This window comes from Cyprinus carpio, chromosome A17, assembly GCF_018340385.1.
Source record: "Cyprinus carpio isolate SPL01 chromosome A17, ASM1834038v1, whole genome shotgun sequence".
NCBI classification, from domain to species: domain Eukaryota; kingdom Metazoa; phylum Chordata; class Actinopteri; order Cypriniformes; family Cyprinidae; genus Cyprinus; species Cyprinus carpio.
The window spans coordinates 8,959,520-8,986,384 of record NC_056588.1 but is presented as its reverse complement, the minus strand read 5'-3'; the positions used below and the strand labels follow the sequence as shown (position 1 = coordinate 8,986,384).

At 36.0% G+C, this 26,865-nt stretch overlaps 1 protein-coding gene across 2 annotated transcripts; it reads left to right on the top strand.

Annotated features, from left to right (window-relative positions):
* Positions 1–207: 207 nt before the first annotated feature.
* LOC109046806 (protein bicaudal C homolog 1-B-like) lies at positions 208–26,865 on the top strand. 2 transcript variants are annotated; one of them, XM_042773902.1, is made up of 21 exons: positions 208–647; positions 7,890–7,936; positions 13,547–13,616; positions 16,401–16,480; positions 16,888–17,046; positions 18,135–18,188; positions 19,032–19,217; positions 20,011–20,271; positions 21,240–21,371; positions 21,447–21,648; positions 22,681–22,893; positions 22,974–23,134; positions 23,337–23,460; positions 23,938–24,079; positions 24,792–24,897; positions 24,987–25,026; positions 25,145–25,299; positions 25,433–25,607; positions 25,710–25,867; positions 26,306–26,405; positions 26,727–26,865. In XM_042773902.1, the coding sequence occupies exons 1-21, from the start codon at positions 461–463 to the stop codon at positions 26,855–26,857; spliced, it is 2,883 nt and encodes a 960-aa protein (XP_042629836.1). In that variant the 5' UTR covers positions 208–460; the 3' UTR covers positions 26,858–26,865. The 2 variants fall into 2 exon arrangements, with proteins under 2 accessions (XP_042629836.1, XP_042629835.1); XM_042773901.1 differs by having other exon boundaries at positions 25,707–25,867.

The window sequence follows — 26,865 nt, the reverse complement described above, 5'->3', positions numbered from 1 at the left end:
GTGCATGAAAGTCATTTTGTAAGAATTGCATTGTAATATTTTTTCAAATAACTTAAAAAATATCGTCATTTCATAATGTTCTAATTTGCGCGCGTGCAGGGGAAACTGACTGTAGGCGCGCGAACTGGATTTGATGATGAGAAAGTTTTGGGAGGAGAGTGGGCGGTGATCCTGACACGTGAATGCTCCCATAGGAGCATAATCCATCCATGCATCCATGTCCTCCAACTATAGTGTGTTCTGGTCTTGGAGCCAGACGAAAAGTGGAGGGGAGAGGAATCTAGGGGCAGATTCATTTTCTCGGGGGCAGTAAGTGGCCAGAGGGGCTTTAAGGGACTTCAAAGGCAGGACTGGAAAAACTTGCCTGGAAATCGGAATGTTTTACTCCTAATGTTGACTTGCCGTTTGCCTCTTCCACATATAAACCCCGTTTAGTAAGTTTGTAGCACTTTAAAGCGCAATGGCCGAGCCGCTGAGTTTCATGCATCATGATCAGGGCTCCAGCAGCGAGCGGAGCGACGACTCACCGTCTGCCGTCTCTGAGGATGACTCTAGCGGCCACTGCGGCCACATCTCCCCGCCTGACCCAGACTGGACCGAGGAAAGGTTTCGAGTTGACCGCAAGAAACTAGAAACTATGTTACTGGGTATGTTAACTTCTTAAACACTTTCAAAAAAGAACTGGGAAGACAATTTGATGTCTTGAAAAAACTTTTAGCTAACCTTGCAGTGTTGCTTGGCGTCGAGAAGCATAAACAGTTCTGTCTAAAAATAACACAATGTTTCCTCGAAGTCCCATCTTGAAGGAGAAGTGCTGAGGACACTGATTGTTGTGTAGGACATGAAAACCAGCATTGGGATGTTTTATTGATTAATTTAGTAGCCAAATACGACCGACAATAACATGAACTAGCAACAATATCTGGGTAACTTTGCACTTGAACTATTTATACGCTTAGGTTTTTTCATGGACTATGTAAATGGAATATTTAAGCTTCTTATGTTCATTTAGTACAAATAGTACAACATGGTTAAGAAATAAGTTCAGTCATTTATTATTGTAGTGTCATAAAATTTTTACATGAATACTTGCCAAATTCCAATCATTTCAATGCATTCAGTAGCATCATGAAAAAATGTCAGATGTAAGTTATAAATATGAGATCAATATTACTCATCCATCAAGGGCACCACTGTCACAGTTACACAAATACTGGTTTCACTAAACTGGTGAGAAGATCTCATAGACACAATGGTTTTTATACATTCACCCTTATGTGGTTCCAAAAAAAAATCTGAAAAAAAATACAAAAAAAAAAATACATTTTGAAGAACTAGTTAGCTTTGGTTACCATTAACTTCCACTGAATGGACAAAACAAAACACTGAGACATTTCTCAAAATATGTTCTTTTATGTTCCACTTAAAAAGCCATACAGGTATGGAATGACATGAGTCTGAATAAATGATGACTTTTAATTTTCATTTGAACTATCCTACATAAAAACGTATGTATGTAGTTTTTGAAGAAATCATATTTCATCATGTTTTACTATATTTGAAAGAATATTTTCAAATATTTGGGTCACACGTTATAACCAAACCTATGCATTCATAAAAAAAACACAGAATTTTGAAGTTATACCAGTGAGGAGCTCTCATAGACACAGTGTTTTCTTTTATACTAGGATAATGATATTTACTATTCTGACTGTAAACTGAACTTCACACAAACCATTTGACATTATTATGTTTGAAGTCAAATATAATTTGGCTGATGTATCAGCAATTCAAATCATGAGGACCACTTCACAAGTCAGTTTTCACCATGATTAGCTAGATTTGTGAGGACATTTTCACAAATTCGTCTCTCACAAGTACAGCCAAACCTGTACACAAACAAACATTTTTCAAGCAACATCATCTGGTTAAAGCTCATAATTCAACACTTGCCTCATATTTTATCATATTTTACAGTCACTCTGTCAGCAGTGGACAGTTTATTTCACTGCAGAATAATGTTCAGTTCGTTTTGTTTTTCTTTTGTTGTAACTTCAGCAGAGTAGAATTTTAAACAAGTTTAACTATTACAAGTTGAGGTCAGTGGTAGAAAGTTATGGATGTTGACTCCATAAGTGGTATATATATATATATATATATATATATATATATATATACATACTATATATATTACTGTTATATATACCACACATACTGTTATGTATTATTCAGCAGCAAATACTCACCAAGGAATGCACATACATATATGTGCATTCCTTGGTGAGTATTTTGCTGAATTAATAAATAATAACAGTGTTTGAATTTTTTGATAAACTATTCCTCACAAAAGACGTTTATGTCTGTAGCAACTTAAAATGTCCTCACAAAAATTTTCACCATATTTCTTTATATATTTTTGATATCACTATATTTTTGATATCTACTACATTCTTGTATTTTTTATTTTATTTTTTTGCATTTTATGACTATATGGATTGTAAAAAGTGGAAAAACTGAGACCCTCAGTCCCGTTCCACCACCTTTATGTCTTCATGTGTGTGATTGCATGAGTAAATGCTTCCTTGATATTTGGACCCTCAGGTCAAAGGTCAGTTCAGCGCAAGAAAGCTTAAGAGCAGCAGGATAACATCCATAGCCAGGCTACCACATTTTCAAGACTGTCGACAACATCTTTCACATCGCACACACTCATATGCTTACTCTACAATCATTGTCGTAGTTATGTGTGCGTTTTTTCCCACACCTATGATTCAGTGACTCGTAACCATCTCTTTGCTCCGGATGATGTGCAACATCTGGAGGTGTTTTGAATGGCTGTTGTTTTGATTGGTCGGATGCAGCAGTAGGCGTGATCATAAATCCAGCGACGTGTGTTTTTGTGTGAAGGTTTATTGTGTGGCACAATTTTTCTCCCCTTTTCCAGGAAATGGGAGAGAGAGTGAGTGAAACAGGATAGAGAGAGTTACAATTAAAATAATTTTTCTTAAAAATAACATTGAAGAACGTGGCGAGGGAGAGACAGAAGGGAGACCCACTCTTGTGCTTTTCCCCTTTGGCCAGTTTATGACTATATCAGCTCATTTTTATAGACTTATTCAGAAAGACTAATAGAGAAAAATGGATCATCTATGATTTATGTTCAAGTAAGGGAATCTGAGCGGCTATAGGGTTTAATCGGAAAGCACCAAAGTTCTTTTATGTGGAAATAATCACTTAAACAAGTGACTGTTTGGAGGGAAAAGTATGCAAACACACTTTAATAATGCATTGTCTCTCTTTCTCTCTCTCACTAACTTTTATAGGAATAGTTTGTATATTAGGATTCAGTTTTTTCTTTACCCCAATGGCGTTACATCAGATGTCTGGTTTTGATTAAAAACCGAGGAATGTGTGCTGGCCTGACCTTATATTCCGTGTGATAAGGAATTCAAAAAAGAATGTAGTGTTTGTTTAGCGGAGTTTATTCCGGCACTTTATGGAAATCATATGTCCTCCCAGTGGCTTTTTGAACCAAATGTGTGTTTTTTAGGTTTTTCTTTGTCGCAGCAGGATGTGAAACTACATATTTAATATCTAAATGTCAGTACATCTCACACCTGCTAATTGAAGGAATAGTTCACCCAAAAAAATGAAAATGTACTCACCTTCAGGCCATCCAAGATATAAAAGAGTTTGTTTCTTTACAGATTTGGAGAAATTTTGCATCATTTGCTCACTGATGGATCCTCTGCAGTGAATGGGTGTCGTCAGACTTAAAGTCCAAACAGCCGATAAAAACATCAATAATCATCACGACTCCAGTTCACCATTTAACATCTTGTGAAGTGAAAAGCTGCATATTTATAAGAAACAAGTCCATTATTAAGACGTTTTTGACTTCAAACCTTTGATTCCGGCTAAAATACAAGCCCTCTAAACATAATTTTTCTTTCTGCAGTGAAAAAGTTGTCTTGTCTGAATCAGGAGAGAAATATGCACAAATCAAGCATAGTTTACAAGCGGAAACTATTCGAAACGAATATGTCTGTGGATTTTGATGTGAGAGGACTACACGGATGAACTTTTTCCACTGAAGAAAGCATTATTATGGATTATAGACAAGTATTTCGGCCAGATGCGATATTTTAAAGTTAAAATGCCTTGATGGATTTGTTTTTTAAACACACGATTGATGGACTAGATTACTTGTAGATTATTGTGAAGTTTTTATCAGATATTTGAACTCTCATTCTGACGGCACCCATTCACTGCAGAGGATACACTGGTGATAAATTTCTCCAGATCTGTTCCAATTAAGGAAACAAACTCCTCTACATCTTGGATGGCCTGCGGGTGAGTAAATTTTCAATCTAATCCTGGCGTTTGTGTGTGAATGTGTGTGTAGGTCAGATTTGTTACCACCAAAATTGTACTGTGTATATAATTAATTTGCTTGTGCGTGCAGTGTGTTTTCTGAGATGTGGGTTTTATTTATTAAATCTAATTTAGTCTGGGAGCATGTTCACCGCATCATTCTTAACATGCTGCATGTGCCTGGATTGGTGAGCAAAGCAACAGGAAGTACGATGTGTTTTGGGAATGTGCTCATGGCTCAGCGCACTGTTGTCAGGGAAACACAGGACTGTTGCCTTGGATTTAGATTTTTTTATATGCATAAATGTGCAGTTCGAATATTAAAGGCACACATGCATCGTAATTTAGACATTTAAGCAATAAATCAATATAACTGATGTGTAATTATGAATTATTAATCACACTTTGTAGTATTAGAATGAATTTTGTAGTAGTATTGTCTTGGTAACAAGAGTTTTATGGATTGACAGATGCAACATGCTGATTTTTCTTTCTTTTTTTCAACTGGAAGGCCATTTTTTGCTAGTGCAAAAAATTCACTGCCAAAATTGGTGCAGTTTTCATATAACCTGTCAGACAGGGGTAAAGTTCCTTATCGTCATGGAGAGATGAGATGTCCACATTATTTAATTCACATTACAGACAAATCCTTTTCACTCAGTACCTTTGGAGAGGTCTTGAATGCGTTTTCAGCACATCTGTAATTTATAATCCCAAATAGTTCTGCAGTTCATATTGCCTGATTATTGCCCTATTTTCCATCATATGTTGAATAGTTTAGCAGACTTCTGTCTTTTAGTGGTACACATAGTTTCTGAAAAGCATTCGGCTCTGCAGATGTTTGAGTTTACTTTCATACAGACATTTCATACAGCATGCTTTCAGAAGTTGCAAAGGAAAGGGTTACAGAAGATTGTACAACCAGTCTGCTATAGATGTGTCAGTGGCATGTCTGCGTAATCTTGAGTTATGACATGGCATATAAACTGTCTGAGAAGATAAAAGCTCTGAATCTTTTGCACAAGTGGCTGAGTACTTTCGTTTGGGCATTGACAGGGTCATTCTTATATGTGATTTATGTTTCCTGTGATAAGTGGTTGATGTAATCAATCAGCTTTCACTCCACACTCTCATGCACAACTGTTCAAAAGTTTGGGTTGATCAGTAAGATTTTTGAAAGAAATCTCTTATGCTCACCAAAGCTGCATTTATTTGTTCAAAAATACAGTAAATAATATTATTACACTTTAAAATAACTGATTTCTATTTTCTATTTTAAAATGTAATTTATTTCAGTGATAGCAAAGCTGAATTTTCAGCAGCCATTACTTTTTTAGTGTCACATGACACTTCAGAAATCATTCTAATGCTGATTTGTTGCCGAAGGAATTTATTGACTTATATTTTTAATCAATGTTAAAAACAGTTGTATTTTTGTGGAAGCCATAATATTTTTTTTATGCAGCATTTATTTAAATTAAAATTCTTTTGTAAAATTTTAAATGTCTTTACAGTCACTTTTGATCAAATGAATGTGTCCTTGCTGAGTAAAATTAATTTCTGCCAAAGATAACATCTTACTGACCCCAAACTTTTGAACTGTAGTGTAGGTTGTGACGCCACTCGGAACAGATGGCTTCAAATCTTAATAGTTAAGAATTAGATTTGAATCCAGATGCTGATCATGGGTCAGTTTCTCTGATGTCTTGCCCACTCTCAGAGATCTGGAGTTGAAGGGAAGTTCCAGAATTATCCAGATGAAATGCACTCAAATTATACACTTTTGTTCTTACACTCGCTTATTCATCACATTCCTAGTTTACAGGAGCTGTGCTATAATCAAACACTTCTCTGGAGTTTTTCTGACACACTTCCTAAATAGAGCACAGGAAAGGCCTGAAATCAACACACACACTCTGCATTTAACATTCTGTCTGGTCTGAGGCTTGCTATTTCATATTTATATGTACATGTTTTCTATTGGATGTTCGCCTGTTGTTTCTGTGAGTATGAGAAAGAAAGAGTATCAGGAGTATTTTAAAGTAACATTTTTAAAGTTAACATGGAATCATAAGCATTTATGTTCTGGTCTGTGAGTAGTGAAGACAGGTTTAGTTTAGAAGTGTTAATCTGTTGCATGCTGTACTCATTACAGATACTGCAGGGATACGATATCATCCAAACATCCCACAAAACTGTTGATTCAATTTACAGCATCTGATAGGAGAGATGTGAAGTGAGCTTTCACTGATTTCACAACGTCTTCCTCTGTCCTCACTTCACCCAAAATCAGACTTTTTTGAGCTAATGTGAATGGCGCTTTGTTTTAAAGTGTGATTGCTTGTGATTTAAAGTGTGAAGCGGTTTTCTGACAAAAATGAGTGAAGTAGAAACAAAATCATATAAATACATAACAATTTAACCTATATACATAACTCAAATTTTAATTTTAAAAAAACAAAATAATAAAAAATTTTAAAAAGCTGTATTTAGACACGTCTTAAATTTTAGTATAACAGGCAAAAATTGCAAGCGTACAAGAAAGAATTAAAAAAACATTTTTTAACACTTGATTGTGTTTGTTATCTGGAAAATAACTTATTTTAATTGTAGCTCTTCCTCTCCTTGTTTTGATCAGGAAATGTAGTGAAATTTATGGAGAGATGTGTGGATGTGCATTTTTGTGATTTTAGGGTCATTAAGACATTTAGATGACAAGATTGTCCTATTTCCAACCCTTTTATTTCCTCCCATTTTGGGGTTTGTTGTTCTCTCTATGAAATCCATATTTCAACTTTAAAGGTAAAGCAAAGTGCAGGAGAGGGTTTGGCGCTATTAGATGAGTCACCCTCTATGTAGACACATACACAAGAATGTTTCATTTTATATGATAGATAAATCTTAACCAAACATCTGGAGACCCAGCGTCCCACCAAAGCAAACAAATTCTTAGATTTTCCTGTGAACCCAATGTTTTTATCGCACCTGACTGAGAGTCTTTGAAGAGTTTTGTTTTTCAACATCACACTTTAATTACATATTACATTTTTGAGTGATCTGAAGTCTGATAATGGTTGGAAAAATGTTTTAGTTTAAATTGATTTTTTTGTAGTGTCAAAGAGCAGTTTCGACACATGCTGTACATGCATAAGCCATATGCGAGCGTCATACCCTGTGTGGGATGCTATGAGTGTGTTTATTAAGATTTATGAACTGTTTTTTTGTCATCTATAACAAACAGAGTGTGAGCTTGCATACAGCTGCTTGCGTGTGTGTAAAAGACAAGCATGTGTGTCACATATGAAATGCATTTAGTTTCAGCAGGTTATGAGAATGCTGTGTCATTCTTGTATGTGTGTGTATTGTGGTTGTCTTTGAATAACTCTTAAGAATGTGAATCTGGCATTAAAGTTTTCATATCAGACAGCAACCTTAAAATGTAACTCATTCAACTTATTGCTTAAATATCATTCAGAAAGTTGTTAATCTAAATGTCTCTCTCTTATTTCACACAGTGGCCAGTGAGGGGAGGATAAATGGAGGAGAGGATTTTTTTCAGAAGGTAAGATTTAGATTTTTTTTTTTTTTTTTTGAGTTTGGGGTCAGTAAGATTTTAAAGAAATTAATACTTTTACTAGAAAATATTTTATTTAAAGATTTTTTTAAAAATATTTTATTTAAATGTGACAGGAAAGACATTTATAAAGTTAAAATATATTTCTGTTTCATATAAATACTGTTGAACTTTCTATTCATCAAATAATCCTGAAAAAATTATCACGTTTTCACAAAAATATTAAGCAGTACAACTGCTTTCAACATCAAGAAATGTTTCCTGAGCACTAAATCAACATATTAGAATGATTTCTGAAGGATCATGTGACACTGAAGACTGGAGTATACCTCAGCTTTGCCAGAAAAAAATACATTTTAAAATATAATAGAAAATAGTTATTTTAAATTTTACTTTAATATTTTTCTGTATTTTTTATCAAATAAAAGCAGCCTTGGTGAGCATAAGGGACATCTTTCAAAAACATTTGAAAACCTTACAAAGTCTTATTAACCCTAAACCTTTGAACGGAAGGGGTAGTTTTTGATGATGTGATGTCCCACTTTACCTGTCTATACATTGTTTGGGGAGCCAGCTCTTCAAGCTTCACTGCATTATGTTTAAATGATTAGAACGCGTTTGTTGTTACCAATTTCAGCATTAGTTTCAAAACAGGATGGAAGTAGATCTTCCATCTGCGGCATCACACACTGTAAATATTTAACACACAACTCTCATCCATATTCCAGTAGCATGCTGGTGTTTCCAGCGTATATTGGTGTGTGTGTGTGTGAGTTTGCGGTGAGGCTTCTTCAAACACACAGTAGATCTGACCAAAGATGCTCGATGGAGGAGCCAGTTCAGAAGTTTGATTGATTTGGTCCAAACAATTATCCCTGCTTAGGTTTCTAATAAACAGAGATAACAAGGGCCAGTGAAATTATCAAAATATTCTTGGTTTGGCTCAGATGATTGTGGTTTTTGTATAGTCTATGAACAGCGCTTCTCTGATTGCGGTACTGATATGATCACTGGTTTCTGTCCTCACTTGCACTTTTGCTGTCTTTCTATGGTTGATCCAGAAGGCCTTTGTGGTTATTTTTTTTTTAAGCAAATGCCAGTTCTCAGGCAATTTAGACATTTTTATGCATCCGGAAACATTTTCTTGTATGCATCTATGTTAGAGATCAAATTACAGCAGACTTAATGATTCAGGTTTTCATGTATGATATATAAACAATACAGAAGCACCATTCACTGTTTAGTTGGTACATTTAATGGCTGTTTGCAGTTTATTTGGTGTGTACAGTATGTGACTTTTTTTTTTTTTTTTTTTTAGTTGAGATGAAATGGTAATGAAATTGAAGTAGTGAGAGATCTTTTCTTCTTTACTAAGTTCTCAATACAATTTGATAAATTATGAGCTGTTACGTTTGCACAGATGAATAATTTACAATAAGATCAATAACATATATTTGGAAAATGGATAAAGGTGTCTGCGCCGATAGCCTTGTGGTTAGTGCGTCGACATATAGCGCAACTGGACTCACGGGGACCCGAGTTCGATTACTGCCTCAAAGTTCTTTGCCGATCCCGCTCCACTTTCTCCACCCAACACTTTCCTGTCAGCTCTCCAGGGTCCTCTCCCATTAAAGGCATAAAAACCCCATAAATATAAGTTTATAGTTTCTGTGTCTCATCTACATTTGCCTATGTTTGTTATGTATATAGACGCTGTCGCTGTCTATATTTTGGTCTTCTGAGAATCACCCACTAGTAAACTAGTATCAAAAGTGATTTTTGATAGTGGTGACATGGGAAGCGATATCATTGGGTTTTCTGGGAGGCAGACAGTAGAGAGTAATCATTTCAGTGATTAAACGTTTTGTTGAGTTTTCCTTCCCTGCTGCGAAAGGGTTGGAATTATGACTGTTGCTCATTCTTGCTTTTCAGCCATTCTTTGTGTCTCTGTTTCCATATCTTTATGATTATTATTATTATCTTGAACATTACATGATGATTATTATCTTGAACATTATTATCGTGAAGGATTACAATTCTGCAGCCATAGTAACAGTTTCAGTGTTAAATCGATAGTTCACTCAAAAATGAAAATTTTCAAGCAGTCCTAGGTGTTTATGACTTTCTTCTTTCAGACGAATACAATTGGTATACAAAATGCCCTGGCTCTTCCAAGCTTTATAATGACATTCATTATAAACATCATCTGCTGGAACGCCACTCTCTCATGAACGTGCGTACAACAGTTAGGGGAAGCTAGAGATTATGGTTTTAAATAAGGATATTTTTCTTACACAAAATCAGTGCTTCACTTTTGGGCTTCATAATTTTGACCACCATTCACTGCCATTATAAAGCTTGGAAGAGTCAGGATGTTTTTTAATATAACTCCGATTGTATTCATCTGAAAGAAGAAAGTCAAAAACACAGATAGCTTGATGGTGAGTAAATCATGAGGTCATTTTCATTTTTGGGTGAACTATCCTTTTGATAAATGGCAAATATATGTGTAATATATTTTTTTTTAAAAGCCTCGCCAAAGCTGCATTTATTAAATAAAAAAACTGTTAAATCAGGAATATTGTGAAATAATATTACAGTTTAAAATAAATTAGTAAAAATTTAATAAAATCGATTTTTCATTTTAATATATTTTAAAAAGTAATTTATTCCTGTGATGGCAAAGCTGAATTTTCAGCAGCCATTACTCCAGTCTTCAGTGTCACATGATCTTTCTGGAATTATTAAAATATGCTGATTTGGTGCTCAAGAAAAATTTTCTTTTATTATAAATTTTATATCTTAATATTATTGTGGAACCAGTGACACACTTTTTTCAGATTTTTTTTAATGGAAAGAACAATTTATTTGAAATAGAAATGTTGTAATATTTTTTTTATCTTGAATTTTGAACGGTTATGCATATAATTCCAGTATATCTGTATTTATTCACCCTCATGTTGTCCCAACTGTATGATTTCCTTCTGTAGGACATTTTTTTTTTCTATAAAATGGAAGTCAATGGGCTCCACTGTTGTTTGGTACCCTAAGAAAAAGCAGTGCTTACAGGTTTGGAATGATGTGAGGCTGTGTGAATAATAACAGATGGATTTATTGCTTTAATTCCCATCAGGCCAAAAAGAGCCTGTCTTACAGATCAGTAAATATACTACAGTTTGTAATGGATTCATTTATTTTCAAGAGTACCTCAGCCTCCAGCCCTTTCTCCTTCCCTCATTTCGTTTCCTTCCTTTTCTCCTCCTCACACCTCTTTTCTTTGGTCGTTCTTCTGAATGCTCCTCAGCTGAATCAACAATGGAAACAGGAAGCAGATCTCTGTACACATGCTCTTGCACATCCACTCTCTCATACACATCATTGGTCAAATAGAAACACTCTGTTCTCCATCACGGTGCCCATTTTTAATGACTTAATGAAGATCAGAGTTTGTGTGACTCAAGTCACTGCCGTTTCAAACTCTCTCCCCTGTTAAAGGTGAGTGTATACATTCCTGTGACAGGATGATATTGGGTGTGAGGGGAAAAGGAAAGGAACATTTTCAAATGTATAATTAACCCAGTTTTTCTGAAATCGTCTGACCCATTTGAGAGGTATGTGCTGGTCCGTCACAAAAATAAACCGCAGACCCCAAAACTGCTGTGTGGTCTGTCAGAAATCTCCCTCAACTGCAGATTGGAGCCAAAGAAAGCAGTCGGGAGAGAAAGTGAGAGCAGGTCGGGAATAAAGACCTATAGAACGCACATCAGTGTGGCGGCACAGTGCAAACACACAGAATGGAAATGGGAACTGGCGCTCTGCCTGCACTAACTTTAAGCACCGTTCACCTTTTCATCCCATCTGAAATGTTCGGGTTTCCTTTAGGCATGTTTGATTGTGCCTTCGTTTGGTTCAAGGTCATCAGTGTTCTGACATTTTTGCACTGTTCAATAGAAACATCATATTTAACTTAACTGAGGTGTACAATTTGGCAAATATTACAGGATGACTCTTTCTACTGCTGTAGTCATAAAGTTACTTTGTTTTTAGCTTTGTTTCTAGTATCGATAGAAAGACCGATATATTTTGATGGCTTAATAGTCAGAATTGTCATGCTTAATTTGGCTCAGACTGCAGATGTGCATTTTGGGAAAGTTGTTATTGATGTTTTTGCATGTTATAACATAGAAGGAACCCCAGGGTGATTTATGCACACTGTAGACAGGGTGTATAGATTGCTGTCTTATTGTAGCTCTGCTGAACTTTGCTGTTTTCAAGTCGTAATTTCACATTTCTAAATCACAGGATGCGTCACAGCTGTGTGTATGATTTACAGTCTTAAGAAGATCTGGGGAGATTAATAAACTTGTTCCTTTAGTTTAAAAAAACATTCTCATGTTCTTTTGTCCTTGAGGGTGTCAAATCAAAATAAAAACTGAAGCCTGCTGTTGAACCACAGGTCCAAGACTAATGAAACCTGGAAAAGTATGGGCCGTAAATTTTAGAAGATCACGTGGGACTGAATGTTTCCAGTTTATGCACAAGCACGTGCAGCCTGGGGTGTAAACATGCATACTGGAGTATTTACACTGCATGACCATAACTGTCATGATCAGTCTCTGCAGCCCACGCTTTCCAAGCTTCTTTGAAGGGATAAAACTAAATGACTGCTTATTATATTCAGTCAATCTGTCAGAGAGGAGCAGGTGCAAAGCTATGCCACGTTTAATTAAAATAAATGTAATTCTAGTTAGAATTAGCACAGAGGCTGAAATTCTCCTAAATGTCATGTGGAAATCTACACTGGAGGTTTTTCTGCAGTTTCATGTTCAGATATTTTTTTTTCCTGAAAGAAATTGGGTTTGTTGCCAAAACCTCTCATGAGAACTGCTGTACAGTAAAGCCTTGCTGACCATGAAAGCCAAGAGGTTTTTCTAGGCAGGAAGATAGAAAGTGCGCCACAATATGGGCACAGAAATGTGTTTTCTATAGAGACAAAGAACTGTGTTGCCAAAGTTGCAGTTTGCTCTGAAAAAATGAATTACATGAAAGACAAAACCAAATAATAGTGAAATAATACTTTAAAAAATAGTGAAGTGCTCCACAGGAGGACTGAGCTCCAGGCAAAATCAGGGCAGAGTTTTAATAAACATTGAACCTGTGTTTTCATGTAGCTGCAAATTACCATAAGTTTCTCTTCTGTGTATTTTATATGCACACAAAACACATTACCGTTCTTGTTTTCTCTCTCTTTTCCTTCACATATGCTACTGGTTAGCATACTAGGTCTGTCAAAGACTCTCTGCCAACTGGCTGTTATATGTTTCACGGGTTTTCAAAGCAGCTGTGTGTGTGTGAGAATGAGAAAGCGGGGCATGTTTTAGCCAGAGAGATGATTCTAAGACCTCTATTGGAAAAGCCTGAACATTTCTGTCAGTGTGAATATTTTGGCATTACAGAAATGTTTGAGTTCTTGTGTGTTTGTGTTTGAGAATGACTAAACATGGATTTGCTAATATTGGCAGGAATATGCATTTTTTAATTCATATTTGTATTAACGTGCATTTGCATCCACTTATGTGAGTAATTCTTGTGTTTAAGGTCATGGATGAAACCAACACTCAGATTGCCTGGCCGTCCAAACTGAAGATTGGAGCAAAGTCCAAGAAAGGTATACACAACACACACGGACGGACAGACAGACAGACAGTAGTCACATGCCACAAACCACAAAACCATGGGCAGTCATGGCCTAATGGTTAGAGAGTTCTGATGATTGCATAAATTCTGAGTATGGGTTACCATACTTAGCCACATGTCATGTCAAACCTGCAATCTGCTAATAAGCAACTGCCCCGATGGAGAATTTGGTTGTATTCAGATAGTGTCTTGCTGTCTTTCTCAGTTTGTCTTTGTCTCACAGCTTTAAAGAGATAGTTCAGATAGATTCTGATCATTTACTCACCTTCATGTTATTCCTAATCTGTATGACCTTCATTCCTTTGTAGAACACAGATTTTTTGACAAAGGTGTCTGTTTTTTTTTTGGTTTTTTGTTTTTTTGTCCACACAGTGAAAGTCAAAGAAGTGCAATAATGATTTGGACCCCACTGGCTTTCATAATATGGACCAAAACTTTTTCAAAAATTATTTTTGTTTTATGTTCCGCAGAAGAAATGAAATACAGGTTTTGAAAGACACAAGGGTGAGTAAATGATGGCAAAATATTTTTTAGTGATCTGTTCCTTTACTAGTTTCGATAGGTACACAACATTTCCCATTTAGGAACTGATCAAAGACTGTTGATCAAAAATAAACTACCAGCTACCAAAATATTCAGCAGCACAACTGCTTTTAACATTGATAATAAGAAGAAATGGTTCTTGAACATCAAATCAGTATATTAGAATAATTTCTGAAAGATAATGTGACACTGAAGACTCGAGTAATGGCGGTTGAAAAATTCAGCTTTGACATCACAGGAATAAATTAAAATATATTAAAATAGAAAACAGATATTTTATTTGGTAATAATATTTCTTAATATTAATGTTTTACTCTATTTTTGATAAAATAAATGCAGCCTTGGTGAGCCTAAGACACTTCTTTCAAAAACAAAAAAAAATCTTTCAGACCCATATGTTTAAATGGTGGTGTATGTAAAACGGAAATGTTAACTAGCACCTGATTGTGTTATGGAGATTAGGTGGAGTAAGTCTGTGTGTTCTCTAATATTCTGTGGCAATAGTTCATAACAAAGTGTTGGCTTTAAAAAGCCATAGAACATAATCAGGCCCTTGAGGCTTTTTCCTAAATGATTAATGTGAGAGGACCTGGCAACATGAAATGAATCTAGTGTGGGTGAAGAGTGACATGAAATTGGATGGATTAGGACTCTCAAAAGAAGTTAATGTTCTTTGCGACCTTTTAATGTTTTTTATGAAATTAAAAGACAGAGGCCAGATTGCTTTAATTCTCCTAAGTCTCATTCAAAAAAAGACAGGCTCTTAATTTGTGCATTTCCATACAATTGATGATAAATGTTCTTTTGAGGCTAGAATTTTGTGAACCTGTTTTTGTGCTTATCTGTCTGATTGTGAATGTTTGCAAACATTTTTGTGTATGTGGCTCATTGCCACATGACAGAAAGACTCAAAGAGTAATTTGTATATTTAAAATAACATAACCCCCGTAAGATGAAGACAGTCCTATCAGTAGCCTTACAAATGAAGAGTTAGTTCACATGGTGCAGGTCACCCCATGATAAGATACCCAGCCAAATCACAATCTTTTCCCTCTCATATATTTTTTTTGATGATGTGTTCAAGATCTTTCTCTTTTTTTTTTCTCCATGTTTTTGGTATCTTCTGTAAAGTCCCCTGTTCTTCTTGTAAATAATGATCAGTGTTTGTGACTCACATGCTAAACTATATTTTACTTTCCCAGGTCTCAAACTGTTTTCTCATTTTCTCTCTATTATTTCCTTTTTTCTTTTTTCTGCCTCTGTAACAGATGTTATCAATCTGGGAGATGTCTGTTCCACTCTGTCCTGAGTCAGTAAAGCACTTTTAAATGAGGCTGTCTGTCGGACAAAAAAAGTCACTCTCAACTGGAGTGTAGAAAGACCAGACAGTTTGGTTAAGAACAGAAATAAATGACTTTACTGAAGCCATGTTCAAGTAGGATCAAGTAGGGGTCAGGAGGATTTTTATTTTAGTTTTTATTATATATATTTAATCAACACAAAAAGGGAAAGCGAATATATAATATATACCTACTCAGTCTCATCTAAATGTTAAGCACTTCAAATTAAAGACAGACATTGGTATTGATATCTTAACCTCATATATGCACACATGAACTATTACATTCCTCACAGACATGCATAGACATTCTCCATTCATAAACATGCTGGCCACAGATGCAACCCCACACACACACACACACCGACACACACACATGCTGGAGTTGATGACTACCACATGGCAGGAAGAGGATAGTGTGCTGGGCTGGACAAGGAGACTCCTGCTGGTGTTACTCTAATACCTATCCTAATAACAATGTACTTTGTATGTGTGTGTCTAAGACAGTGATCCTTCCTGTTTGATTTCCCCCCTGCTCCTCTAGGCCCGATCCCAAAGTTCGTGGGAGTGTTTTAGGGGAAGTGAGACAGTCAGAGAATGTGTGTAGAGAAAAACAGAATTCCAAGAAGTTACACTACAAGAGCTATTTTTAGAGAGTAGCAGTAAATCAGTTTCTCATGATGTATGTAAGGGTTGTCTATGTGGTAAACTGACGGAGAAAAGTGTTAACTCTTGAATCCACTGGTGTTGAGAGCGCAGTTGTCGTTTAATTTATTGTGTTGAGAAGCAAATGCAATGTAAGCATCTTTATTAGTGTATGACTTTTTTCTCTTGTCTTGCACTCATCTGCTCTCTTCAACCTCCTCCTCACAGATCCACATATTAAGGTCAGCGGAAAAAGGGAAGATGTGCAAGAGGCAAAAGAGAAAATAATGTCCGTTCTCGACACAAAGGTAACTGCTAAGCTTATGATTGTCATGGAAAAATCTGATCTGTATGGGTTATCTACAAAAACCTACTTTTCTAAACCAGTATATTTTGTTTTCCAGAACAAAAATCTAAACATCTTTAAAAGCTAAATTACATAAGAGATTGGGAGAAAATGTTTATTTTTCTTACCCCACTGAGAAATGTTTTTCTTGTTTTAAGCATACATTTTTCTTGTTTTAAGAATAAATCTGGCAAAAAAGTATTCATTTCCTTTCAAAAAATCTTTCTGACCCCAAACTTTTGAATGATAATGTATTTGAATGCAATCTATTAAGAGTTAGGAACAGGATTAAAGGATTTTAATTCAGCTTAAATAGGTTTCCATGAATGCTCTGTTGTTTTTCTAAATTATGACCTTTGACACCTGCAGAGCAATCGTGTGACCCTGAAGATGGATGTATCACACAACGAGCACTCGCATGTTATTGGGAAAGGAGGGAATAACATCAAACGAGTGATGGAAGAGACTGGTTGTCACATACACTTCCCTGACTCCAACAGACACAGCCAAGGGGAGAAGAGCAATCAGGTACACACACACACACACACACACACACACACACACACGAAAATGTAACAGACCCAACCAAGACCAGCAGATCAGACATACACATTTTCACCTTAACATTTTATCATATCTATTTTGAGGATCTCCATTTTTATTTTAGTAAAAGTTCACCTTAAAATATTTTTTATGTGCTGGTGCTTTTGTTTTTTCAAAGCTGTAAGATGATGTAACTGATGATGTCATTGGTTCTTGCATGTATTGTGGACTAATCGTGATGCACTTGAGGGAAGATTTCCAGCAAATAATTACTTGCATTTTGGTCTTAAGAAATATAGTGCACAAGTCATAACATTTCATTGCCCTTTTTGGTGTTTTAATGTGCAAAATTCATGGTTTTTATGTTCTATGGATGAAAGAAATGTATACAAGTTTTAAAAGACTTGAGGGTGAATACATGACAGCATTTTTTTGTTTTTGTTTTTTTGCATGATTTATCCCTGCTATGTGAATATGTTTAGCTAATTTAACAAAAAACAGCCAACATTTACTATATAGCTGTGGCTAAACTCTAGTTGAATTATTTTATTGGCTGAGGGACATGAAGCAGTTTGTATTGGCTGGAGGATAAGAACGGTTTGGAGTATGATGCATCTGATTGGCTGTTGGATGGCTCTCAGGTTTAAATAGACTGTTGAGTGGTCTGACGAGGCGTGCAGGCAGTTTGGAATGTCAGTAGCGTATACAAGTGCACGCATGGACAAACACCGACTTCAGAGCCAAACCAGATGGACTCTCTGAACTGGGCCGAACCGGGATTAATTCTCACAGGCCGTGATTAAACGTGTGGTTGTCAGGATGAAATGATGGAAAGAAAAAAAAAACATGCAGGACCTTAATTAGGGTTTTTTTTGACTGGCGCACTGCCACACACATACTCTCATGTAATGTTTCGATGGGTAATAAATCAGGTTTCTGGATGGGACACTGTGTCTTATTTAAGCTTAACATAAAATGCTTACAGGATGAGAGAAAGGAATAAACATCTGCACATGTTATGAAGAAAGATCATGAAGTACAATCACTTCTTTGTCTCTCTATTTTTCTCTCAGGTGTCAATAGCGGGGCAGCTGACTGGTGTAGAAGCAGCCAGAGTTAAAATACGGGTGAGAATTTGTTTAAACCTGTGCATTACAGGCTCTTTATTTTTTTTATTTTTTTCATAGTTACTTGTCACTAAGTGCAGGTTTTCAAACCTTTTGTTGCCACTTTTGACATACAAAGGAGCATTTATAATGTACCAAGGATTATATTATAAAAACAATGTCTTGAATATTAATTGTTTTTTATTTGTGACTGTGCTACATCCTAATCAGTTTAAAATATTATCAGTAAAAAAATATTTTTCTACCCACCATTAGAGTATTCAATGTAAAGCCTGAAGAGAAAGTTTCAATTAAATTTGGATTATATTTTTACAGTTAATTTTATTGAGAATTTTGCCTTTAAACCCCCATATGAACAATATTAAGGCAAAAGTTACACTTATAAAATAGTGACATATTTTTACAAACCTATATTAGGCTGTTTAATCAATAACACTGACAGCCTGTCTAATTTTCTCGAGGCCCCATTAGCGCCCCCTTGCGGACCAGTTTGAAAAGTCAATCATAGATTAGGGCTGTGGCTAGAAGGGATACAACAAAAACCGGAAGCTAACAATAAATTGAATTTTCTACCTATTAGATGTGTTTTATTAACGTTTACACCTACCCCAACCCTAAACCTACCCCTTACAATAATGCAAAAATAGTAATTATTGCTGTACAGTGTGAGACAAATTATGCTATTGATGTGCGCATGCCCAGTAGTTTTTGCTGTATGCCATCTAGCCTTAACCATAGATTAGGAGCTTTATGTGCGGCACCCTAGTGGTTGAAATGTCGTCACCTTCGACCCTTGTGTTGTTTTTTTCTCAAAAGCATCATTCTTCCCCATCCTCTCTGTAGGAGCTGTTGCCATTGATGCTGATGTTTGAATGCAGTGGTTTAATGCAGCATGTGGACTGTAGCTCTCCTGTAGTTCAGCATATTTCCCACACTTACAATGTCTCCATCTCCTTCAAACCACCCTCTCGTCTCTATGGCAACACTGCCATAGTCCGTGGCAACCAGAACAATGCCAGTGGCGTTAAGGTGAGGCATGAAGTGACAGACTTATAAATTAATGTTTTGTTGTGGACTGTTTTCATTTTAGAATTTTACTTTATCTATTTTATTATAATTTTTATTAATGTAATATTATACATTATTATGCTTGTATTTCTTATTATTTTCAGTGTTGAAAACGGTTATTGTTTTCGTAGCTAGATATAATTTCTTTTGATGAATAAAAAGTTCAAAAGAACCATATTTTAATGACAATTTAAAACTCTTTGCTGTCACTTTTAGTCCGCAAGAATGTATTAAATTGATCAAAAGTATTAAAAAAAGAAAAAATCTCACTGACCTCAAACTTTTGAATGGTATTATGAAAATCATTTCAACTGAAAAAAATAATTATAAATGCTTGGTAAAAATTCCAAGATATTTTAATATGATGATCTTCATAAAATGTAAAAAATAAAACGAGAAAAACTGTTTTTTTTTTTATTTTATTTTTTTATTAAAAGTCATCTCCAAAAAGTGCATGTACTTGACCCAAAAACAATCAAAACCTCCTACTGCAGTTGCATTTATTAGCAGATATGAAAGCAGAAGTACTGAAACTAGGTCACTTCATGAAATGGAGAGATTTAGTTTTCAAGTAGAGCTGCCAGAAATTAAACCAAAAACAGCAGCCTCTACCAAGTAATGCTAGACATTACAGGAGATGGGTGACAGTTTTATTAGTGTGTGTATGTATAAGCGCACACACTGGCATCCCTGTGTGTTTTTGCAACTGCAGATCTATATCAAGTGTGTGCTAACATATTTGTGTGTGTTTCAGTGCGGTACGGCTTTGTTATTGGAGCACCTTGCTGGGTCTTTGGCCAGCTCAGTGCTGGTCAGCACACAACTGGACATCGCACCCCAGCACCACAACTTCCTTCTGGGCCGCAACGGCGCCAACGTCAAGAACATCTCCCAGAGCACTGGAGCCCACATACACTTCCCCGAGCTCAACACTCACAGCACACTCACTAGCCGCTCTTCCGTCCACATACAGGGCAGCATTGATGCCGTATGTGCGGCTAGACAGCAGCTAATGGTACAGTTTGTCTGTCTTTTTTCTATTCAGTCTTATGCTCTTTAATTTACTATCTCTCTCCATGTGGCTCATCTGTGAAACAGAACACATTACATGTTGAAAGAGATGAAACTGAGAGAGATGTTTGGATGAAAGTCATTGTAAATACAGATGATGATGCTCATGCTGGGCTGGCTGAAGACCTTGAGGCTTTAGCAGCGTGCCCGACCAGAGGGATTTCAAGACTCATGCCAGATTTATTCTTCTCCTCTGCTCTTTTTTTTTTTTTTTTTTTTCAAAACTGGAAATGCAGATTTAGCCACACTGCTTTTCAGACTATTATCTAATCTTGGAGGTCTCATAATAGGCATGTGCAAAACAACATATTTTCAAAATCAATTGGTCTGTGAATTGTAGGAGTAGCAGACTAATCAGCGTTTTTATTTTAGTATTATTTCTATACTATTATAGAATGTTATATTCAGTTTTCATTTTAATTTAAGTTTTAATTAATTTTAAATTTTATTTTTAGTAGCTGAGCTTAACAGTATTTCCTTTAGTTGCCAAGGCAACAAATCTCATTTTCATTTAAGTTTTTTAATCTAATATTTACATTTTATTTTATTGCAGCTTTATTTCGATTCATAAAAATGATTTTTAAAGGAATATTCTGATTTCAAAAGTTAAGCTTAGTCAACAGCAATTGAGCAAAAAATCTATAAATAATAAATATTATAAATAATATTAATATACCATCATATTAAACAATAATTATAATAGTCATGAATACATATAGTATATTAAATATAATAATTATAGTATATGAATATACAATAATTATAAAAAATAATAATAAAAATTAAAAAAAAACTATTGAACCCGGAACATTCCTTTAAGGAAACTTGGTATAATTAGGCTGATTTTGGGTTTATAAGATACAAAGGTGTGTTTTTTGGGATAAACTGTATATGTGTGTCTGTATATTTTAGGGCTGTCTGCCATTGGTGTTGCTGTTTGACATTAAGGAGGAGATGGAGGTGGCATCTCAGGTCATCACTACACTCATGGAGCAGCTGGACGTCTTCATCAGTATTAAACCGAAACCGAAACAACTCAGCAAGGTAATAAATACCCAGCTCTTTTGTGTGCATGTGGTACATTTAGCCTCTGTCACTGACTATATGTCTCTTTCTCAGTCTGTGATAGTAAAGAGCGTGGAAAGGAATGCTGGGAGTATGTATGAGGTACGCAGGATCCTGTTGGGGCTGGAGTCCAGCTGTGTGCCTCCTCCTATCAACCATTTGGCTGTTAACGGACATGCCCCTCCCTCCCCTCCCCTGCCTGGCTCCATTGGACTGGACTCCCTAGCTTCAGCTGGACTGAGGCTAAGCACTCTAGGTAATGTAGCTGTATATTTAGATATTTTTTTTAAATATATATTTTATGGCTTATGATGTAAAAGTAATTCCTTGATTGTGTATTCAAAGCAAGGCCTGTTATATCAATACAACATACACAGTCCTGCTTTAGCTCTGCAGTCACTATAATTACTACTGTCTGTGCTCATAGATTACAACTCATACTGCCAAACAGATCCATAATAAGCTACAGCTATATATTTGAGTATTTGTGTTTGCCTGTGTTCCACATTCACTCACACACTATTAATGTTCCTTCTGTTGTTCTCAAGACTCAAGCCTTGTTGTTCTCATGCACAAATTATGGATATTTGCAGCACAGTTACATGTCATAATAGCAATAAAAAGTTAGCAGTCGTGCTGGTAACAGTAGCTCTGTTTCAAAACCTAGCAAGCTTTTTTTTTTTTAAATTTAAGGTTAAATTATGTTTCTTTGTAATGAAACTAATTTTAGTCAAATCAAGGCTGCATCACTGCCTTTATGGATAAGACAATGGCAAAGTGCATTATTATTATTAAAGAATAAACAAATTAAAATTCTAACCAGGGTTATTAATTGTTAATTAAAACTGAAACCTAAAAAAACATTCTCGTTACTTGAAATAAACGTTAACTAAAATAAAATAAAACTTTTTGAAAACTTACAATTTCTAAATTTTGATTGGTTAGGGTTAAAATAACTCAACTAAAACTTCAATCCTAAATAAACTTATTTAACTAAAACAAAGTTAGAAACTAAAATTAATAAATAAAAATATTTAAAAATTAAAATAAAAAAAAACTGAAAAATAAAAAATAAAATTGAATTAAAAAAAATTAACAGAAAGTGTATGAATGATACTAAAATAACTCTGGGTCCAAGTAATATGCTAATATTCTTGGTTGTTGAAATTTCTTCTAAATGTCTACTAAAAAAACCTGTTGAAGTGTATACACATTGTGCACTAAAAATCTGATTGCTAATACTTTTGGTATTTACTTTGAATATTTTCTTTTCTCTCTCTTTCAACAGCTGGTCTTCTAAGGTCATCTGTCAGCTCCATTCCTAATGGTTCCCCAAACCCAAACTGTGTTCTTAATGGGCACGGCTCTGTGTTAAAGATTCAGAATGGAGCAGTGAACAACACACAGCACATTCATTCACCGTCACAGACACATTCACATGCTCCTGGTCACACAGCTTCACTTTGGGCCAGTGCACTCAGTTCATCAGCTAACACAACAGGTGAGTGTGTGCTCTTTTCAACCACACATATATTATATATATGTGTCACATAACCCTCTCTCTCTTTCTCGCTGGCTCAGGGTTTTCCACAGACCTGATGTTGCAGTCAGTGTCTCAGTCGACTCTCAGTGGTCTTCTGCTCTCTGGGGTCCAGAGTCAAGCACACGCTCACACACCGTCCCCTCCACCTGGACTCGCACCATTACACAAACCAGCCAGTGCAGAACGTCTCAATGGACATGTGAGAAACTTCATCAGAGTTACTAAACTGTATGTGTAGGCAACATTTTTAGGCATTATGGATTAAAATATGCTGCTTTTTAAGAAAAGTATTTTTTGTCCAAAATCAAGGCAACATCCATATGTGTTCTTTATGGATAATACAATGCCAAATGTTTTAATCTCATTATGTTTCCTGTTTGTGTTTCTACTGGATGTTGCAGATCGCCAGTTCTGTGTACAGTCGAATCTCCTCTGTATCACTGAACTCTGCCCACTGTGACACAACCCAGGAAGTCATTGGACACACCCAATCAGAATCAATTTCCAATAAATCTGCAGATGAAGGTATAAAACACAATTTTTTTTATACACTATATGGACAAACGTATTGGGACACCTGACCATTACACCAACAGGGACTTTAATGACATCACATTCTAAATACATAGATATTAATAATGGAGTACTGTAGGTCTCCCCTTTGCAGCTATAACAGCTTCCATTTTTCTGGGAAGCCTTTCCACAAGATTTTGGAGTGTTTCTGTGAAAATATTTTCCTATTTATCCAGCAGAGCATTTGTGAGGTCACTAGGGCACAGTTATGCACAGTCCAGACACTCCCATCACATTGTATAATAGTCCAGAATGATTTGTCACTCCACAGAACATGAGTTCAGAGGCAATGTGTTTTCATGACTTTACACTGTGTATTTGTAAATGCAGAATGTGTAATCTATCTATCTCACATTTTTTGCAACTGTAATTCACTGTGCACAGTATTGATGCATTATATTGTTATTCCACTGTTTATCTGTGTATCAGGCTCGGATACGTTTGTTGAAGTGGGCATGCCCAGAAGCCCATCTCACTCAGCCAATGGGAGTGAGCTGAAGCAGATGCTGGCCTCGTCACGGAAACGACAAACAGTGGAACTTCTGCAGAGAACCAAGAACTCACTTCTTCGGTATATTTAATCATAAAATGACCTTACATGATCATAACAATTTGGTTATGTTTATTTATTTAAGGTTACACTGCAGCAGTGAAGTGCTCATTAAAGTGCCCCAATTATGCAGTTTCTAAGGTTCCGAATATTGTTTTGGGAGTCTCCAGCAATAGGTTTACACGCATGCAAGGTCAAAAACACTTTTGTTTTCTCAAAATATGCATTTCATATCACCTCATTTTCCAGCGATTCTCAAACAATTCGTTTGAAGCAGTTCTAGGATTTAGTCTCTCTAAACCCCTCCTTTCCTACTCTGATTGGTCAGATGGCCCAGTGTGTTGTGATTGGTCTGCCGAGTACAGAGTGTGTCAGAAATGATGCGCCCATTGCCAAAGTTCCACATTTTGAACGCTCGATAGAAAATTTAAAACGTCTACTATTTATCATATTCACAAGTTGGGATTCAGTGGAGAACAAAGGAGGCATCATGCAAATGTGACATGTAGCCCTCACGGAAGTGGAATTCGAATTGCTGATGACTCGTTTAGGCTGTTCAGAGCCTATTCTCTCTTTTGGGAATAATAACTTTATCATGCACTTTCAGGTTTATGAATTTGCAGAATGCTTGCATTCACATACAGTTACATTACACACTGCATAAAAGGCAATATTCGAAATGGCATAATTGGGAAACTTTAAATTTTGTTTGTGTGTGTATGTGTGTCTGCAGTGTTGAGTGTGTGTTGGGTGATTCTGATTGTGAGAATCCAGTGGCTGACAAAAGAGCACCAGGAAGTGAGAGAGCTGCAGAAAGACGACTTGCACCACATATGCAGGTTTATATACACATATGCACACACACTGTTCTCACATACAAGTGTACACAAACTAAAACATAGTCACACTGTGTATTAATGATTTTCAGGCTTTTGACTATGAGAAAAAGAAGCTACTGGCCACTAAAGGTGAGCAAAGATTGATCTCTTAATATAACATCTGAAAGGGAAAATATACATGAAATAACATCTGAATATGATATCACTATTTAGGCTGTGGTTAAACACTTGTGCTGTTTTTGTATAGCCATGCTGAAGAAGCCGGTTGTGACAGAGATTCGGACACCCACAAATACCTGGAGCGGATTGGGCTTCTCTAAATCAATGCCAGCGGAGAGCATTAAAGAGCTGCGCAGGGCACACCATGTACCGTATAAACCCAGCATAAGCACAACTTATGAGGTACAAACTCACTAGTGCACAGTCACATGCAGCCTGAATTTTGCTCTGTTTAAATGAAGTTGCATCTAAGGATTTTGATAATGATCTCTTCAAAACTTGTTTCAATGTTGCATTTTTGTTTATATGGTTTCAGGACTCTCATCTCTCTGTCTCACACTCTGGGAGTCAGGAGGGTTTGGGTAACGACACCAAATCCGATAATTGGGGGGATTTGAATGGGAACGTTAACATCAATGGGAATGGACTGCCAGGAAATTTAGAATTTTCCCCTGCTGTCAGCAGCTCAAAGAGAATCAAGAACAAATCTTGTAAGACTAAAGAATTTGCACTCCTTCTAAACATGAAGCAAGAAATTTACTGCCTACTCACTAGTTCTGTCTTTCACTTTATCTGTGTGTTTGGGTCAGTAGGTGAGCAGTATCTCAGCAGCAGTAATTATATGGACAGTATCTCTATGTCTGGCAGCAATGGCTGCTCTCTCAGTTCATGTCTCAAAGGAACAGATCTCCCTGAGCTGTTCAGCAAACTCGGTCTCGGCAAATACACAGACATCTTTCAGCAGCAGGAGGTAATTCATTAACAACATTTGAGTAATGAATTTAGATTTGCAAATGTTTGCAATGATAAAAGCAGATTACTGTGTGCATCATCACTCAAAAAATGTCCATGAAGTGTTCATTTTTATATTAAAATGTTTTGGTAAAAAATATATGTTTAGGCAAATATTAATATTAATTGATTGTCATATTAGTACATGAAAAAATGATTAAATACTATTCATTTTTGTGTTAATTTAGTAAAAAACAGTGTGGAAAACATGCATTGATTATTTTTTAGTAGATTTTTCTACTTGCATTAGGAAATAAAGTAAGATGTTTTGCTATTTCACCTTGCAAGCACTGTAATAACAGGAAAATGTGGATTAGTGGTTTTATCTGTCTTTTTTATTATTTTTTTTTGCAATTTTTAATTTATATGTTTATGTCTGTACGTTGTTGTCTAATAGATAGATCTGCAAACATTTGTCACACTAACGGATCCAGACCTGAAGGAACTGGGAATCACAACATTTGGTGCTCGCAGGAAAATGTCACTGGCGATCTCGGGTTAGTAAACTTTGTGTTTAAATCTAAGCTACAGATCAACAGAAAAAAAAAAGATAAACCAAAATTAAGGATGTGGAAAGAATAGGATGTGAAGTGACTGCTTAGTAAAATAAGCAATTTCTTCATCATTTACTTGTGTGTGATGTGTGTTGGTGACTGTTAAAAGACGATCTGCCTATGTGGAGTGTTCCAACTAAGTAACTTATGAAGTTCCACTTGAGTTAGGATGCTGCCTTATAATACAGCTGCTTGTATGTAGGCAGAGAGGCAGCCCGTGTGTTTGCTTGACTGATTACTGATGATATTTGAATGTCTCCTCAGAGTTGAATAAGAGCAGGAGGAAGCTCTTTGATACACCCAACATTCGTTCCTCCTTCCTAGAAGGCGGGGCCAGTGGTCGTCTGTCGCGCCAGTTCCACCCAGACATGGCGAGTGTCAGTGGTCGCTGGTGAATGTGGGA

Coding starts and splice junctions, on each gene's coding strand:
- LOC109046806 (XM_042773901.1), top strand. CDS start 461: ATGGCCGAGCCGCTGAGTTTCATGCATCATGATCAGGGCTCCAGCAGC. Junction 18,189..19,031: donor CAGCCAGAGTTAAAATACGG/GTGAGAATTTGT, acceptor TCCTCTCTGTAG/GAGCTGTTGCCATTGATGCT. Junction 25,300..25,432: donor GCATAAGCACAACTTATGAG/GTACAAACTCAC, acceptor ATATGGTTTCAG/GACTCTCATCTCTCTGTCTC.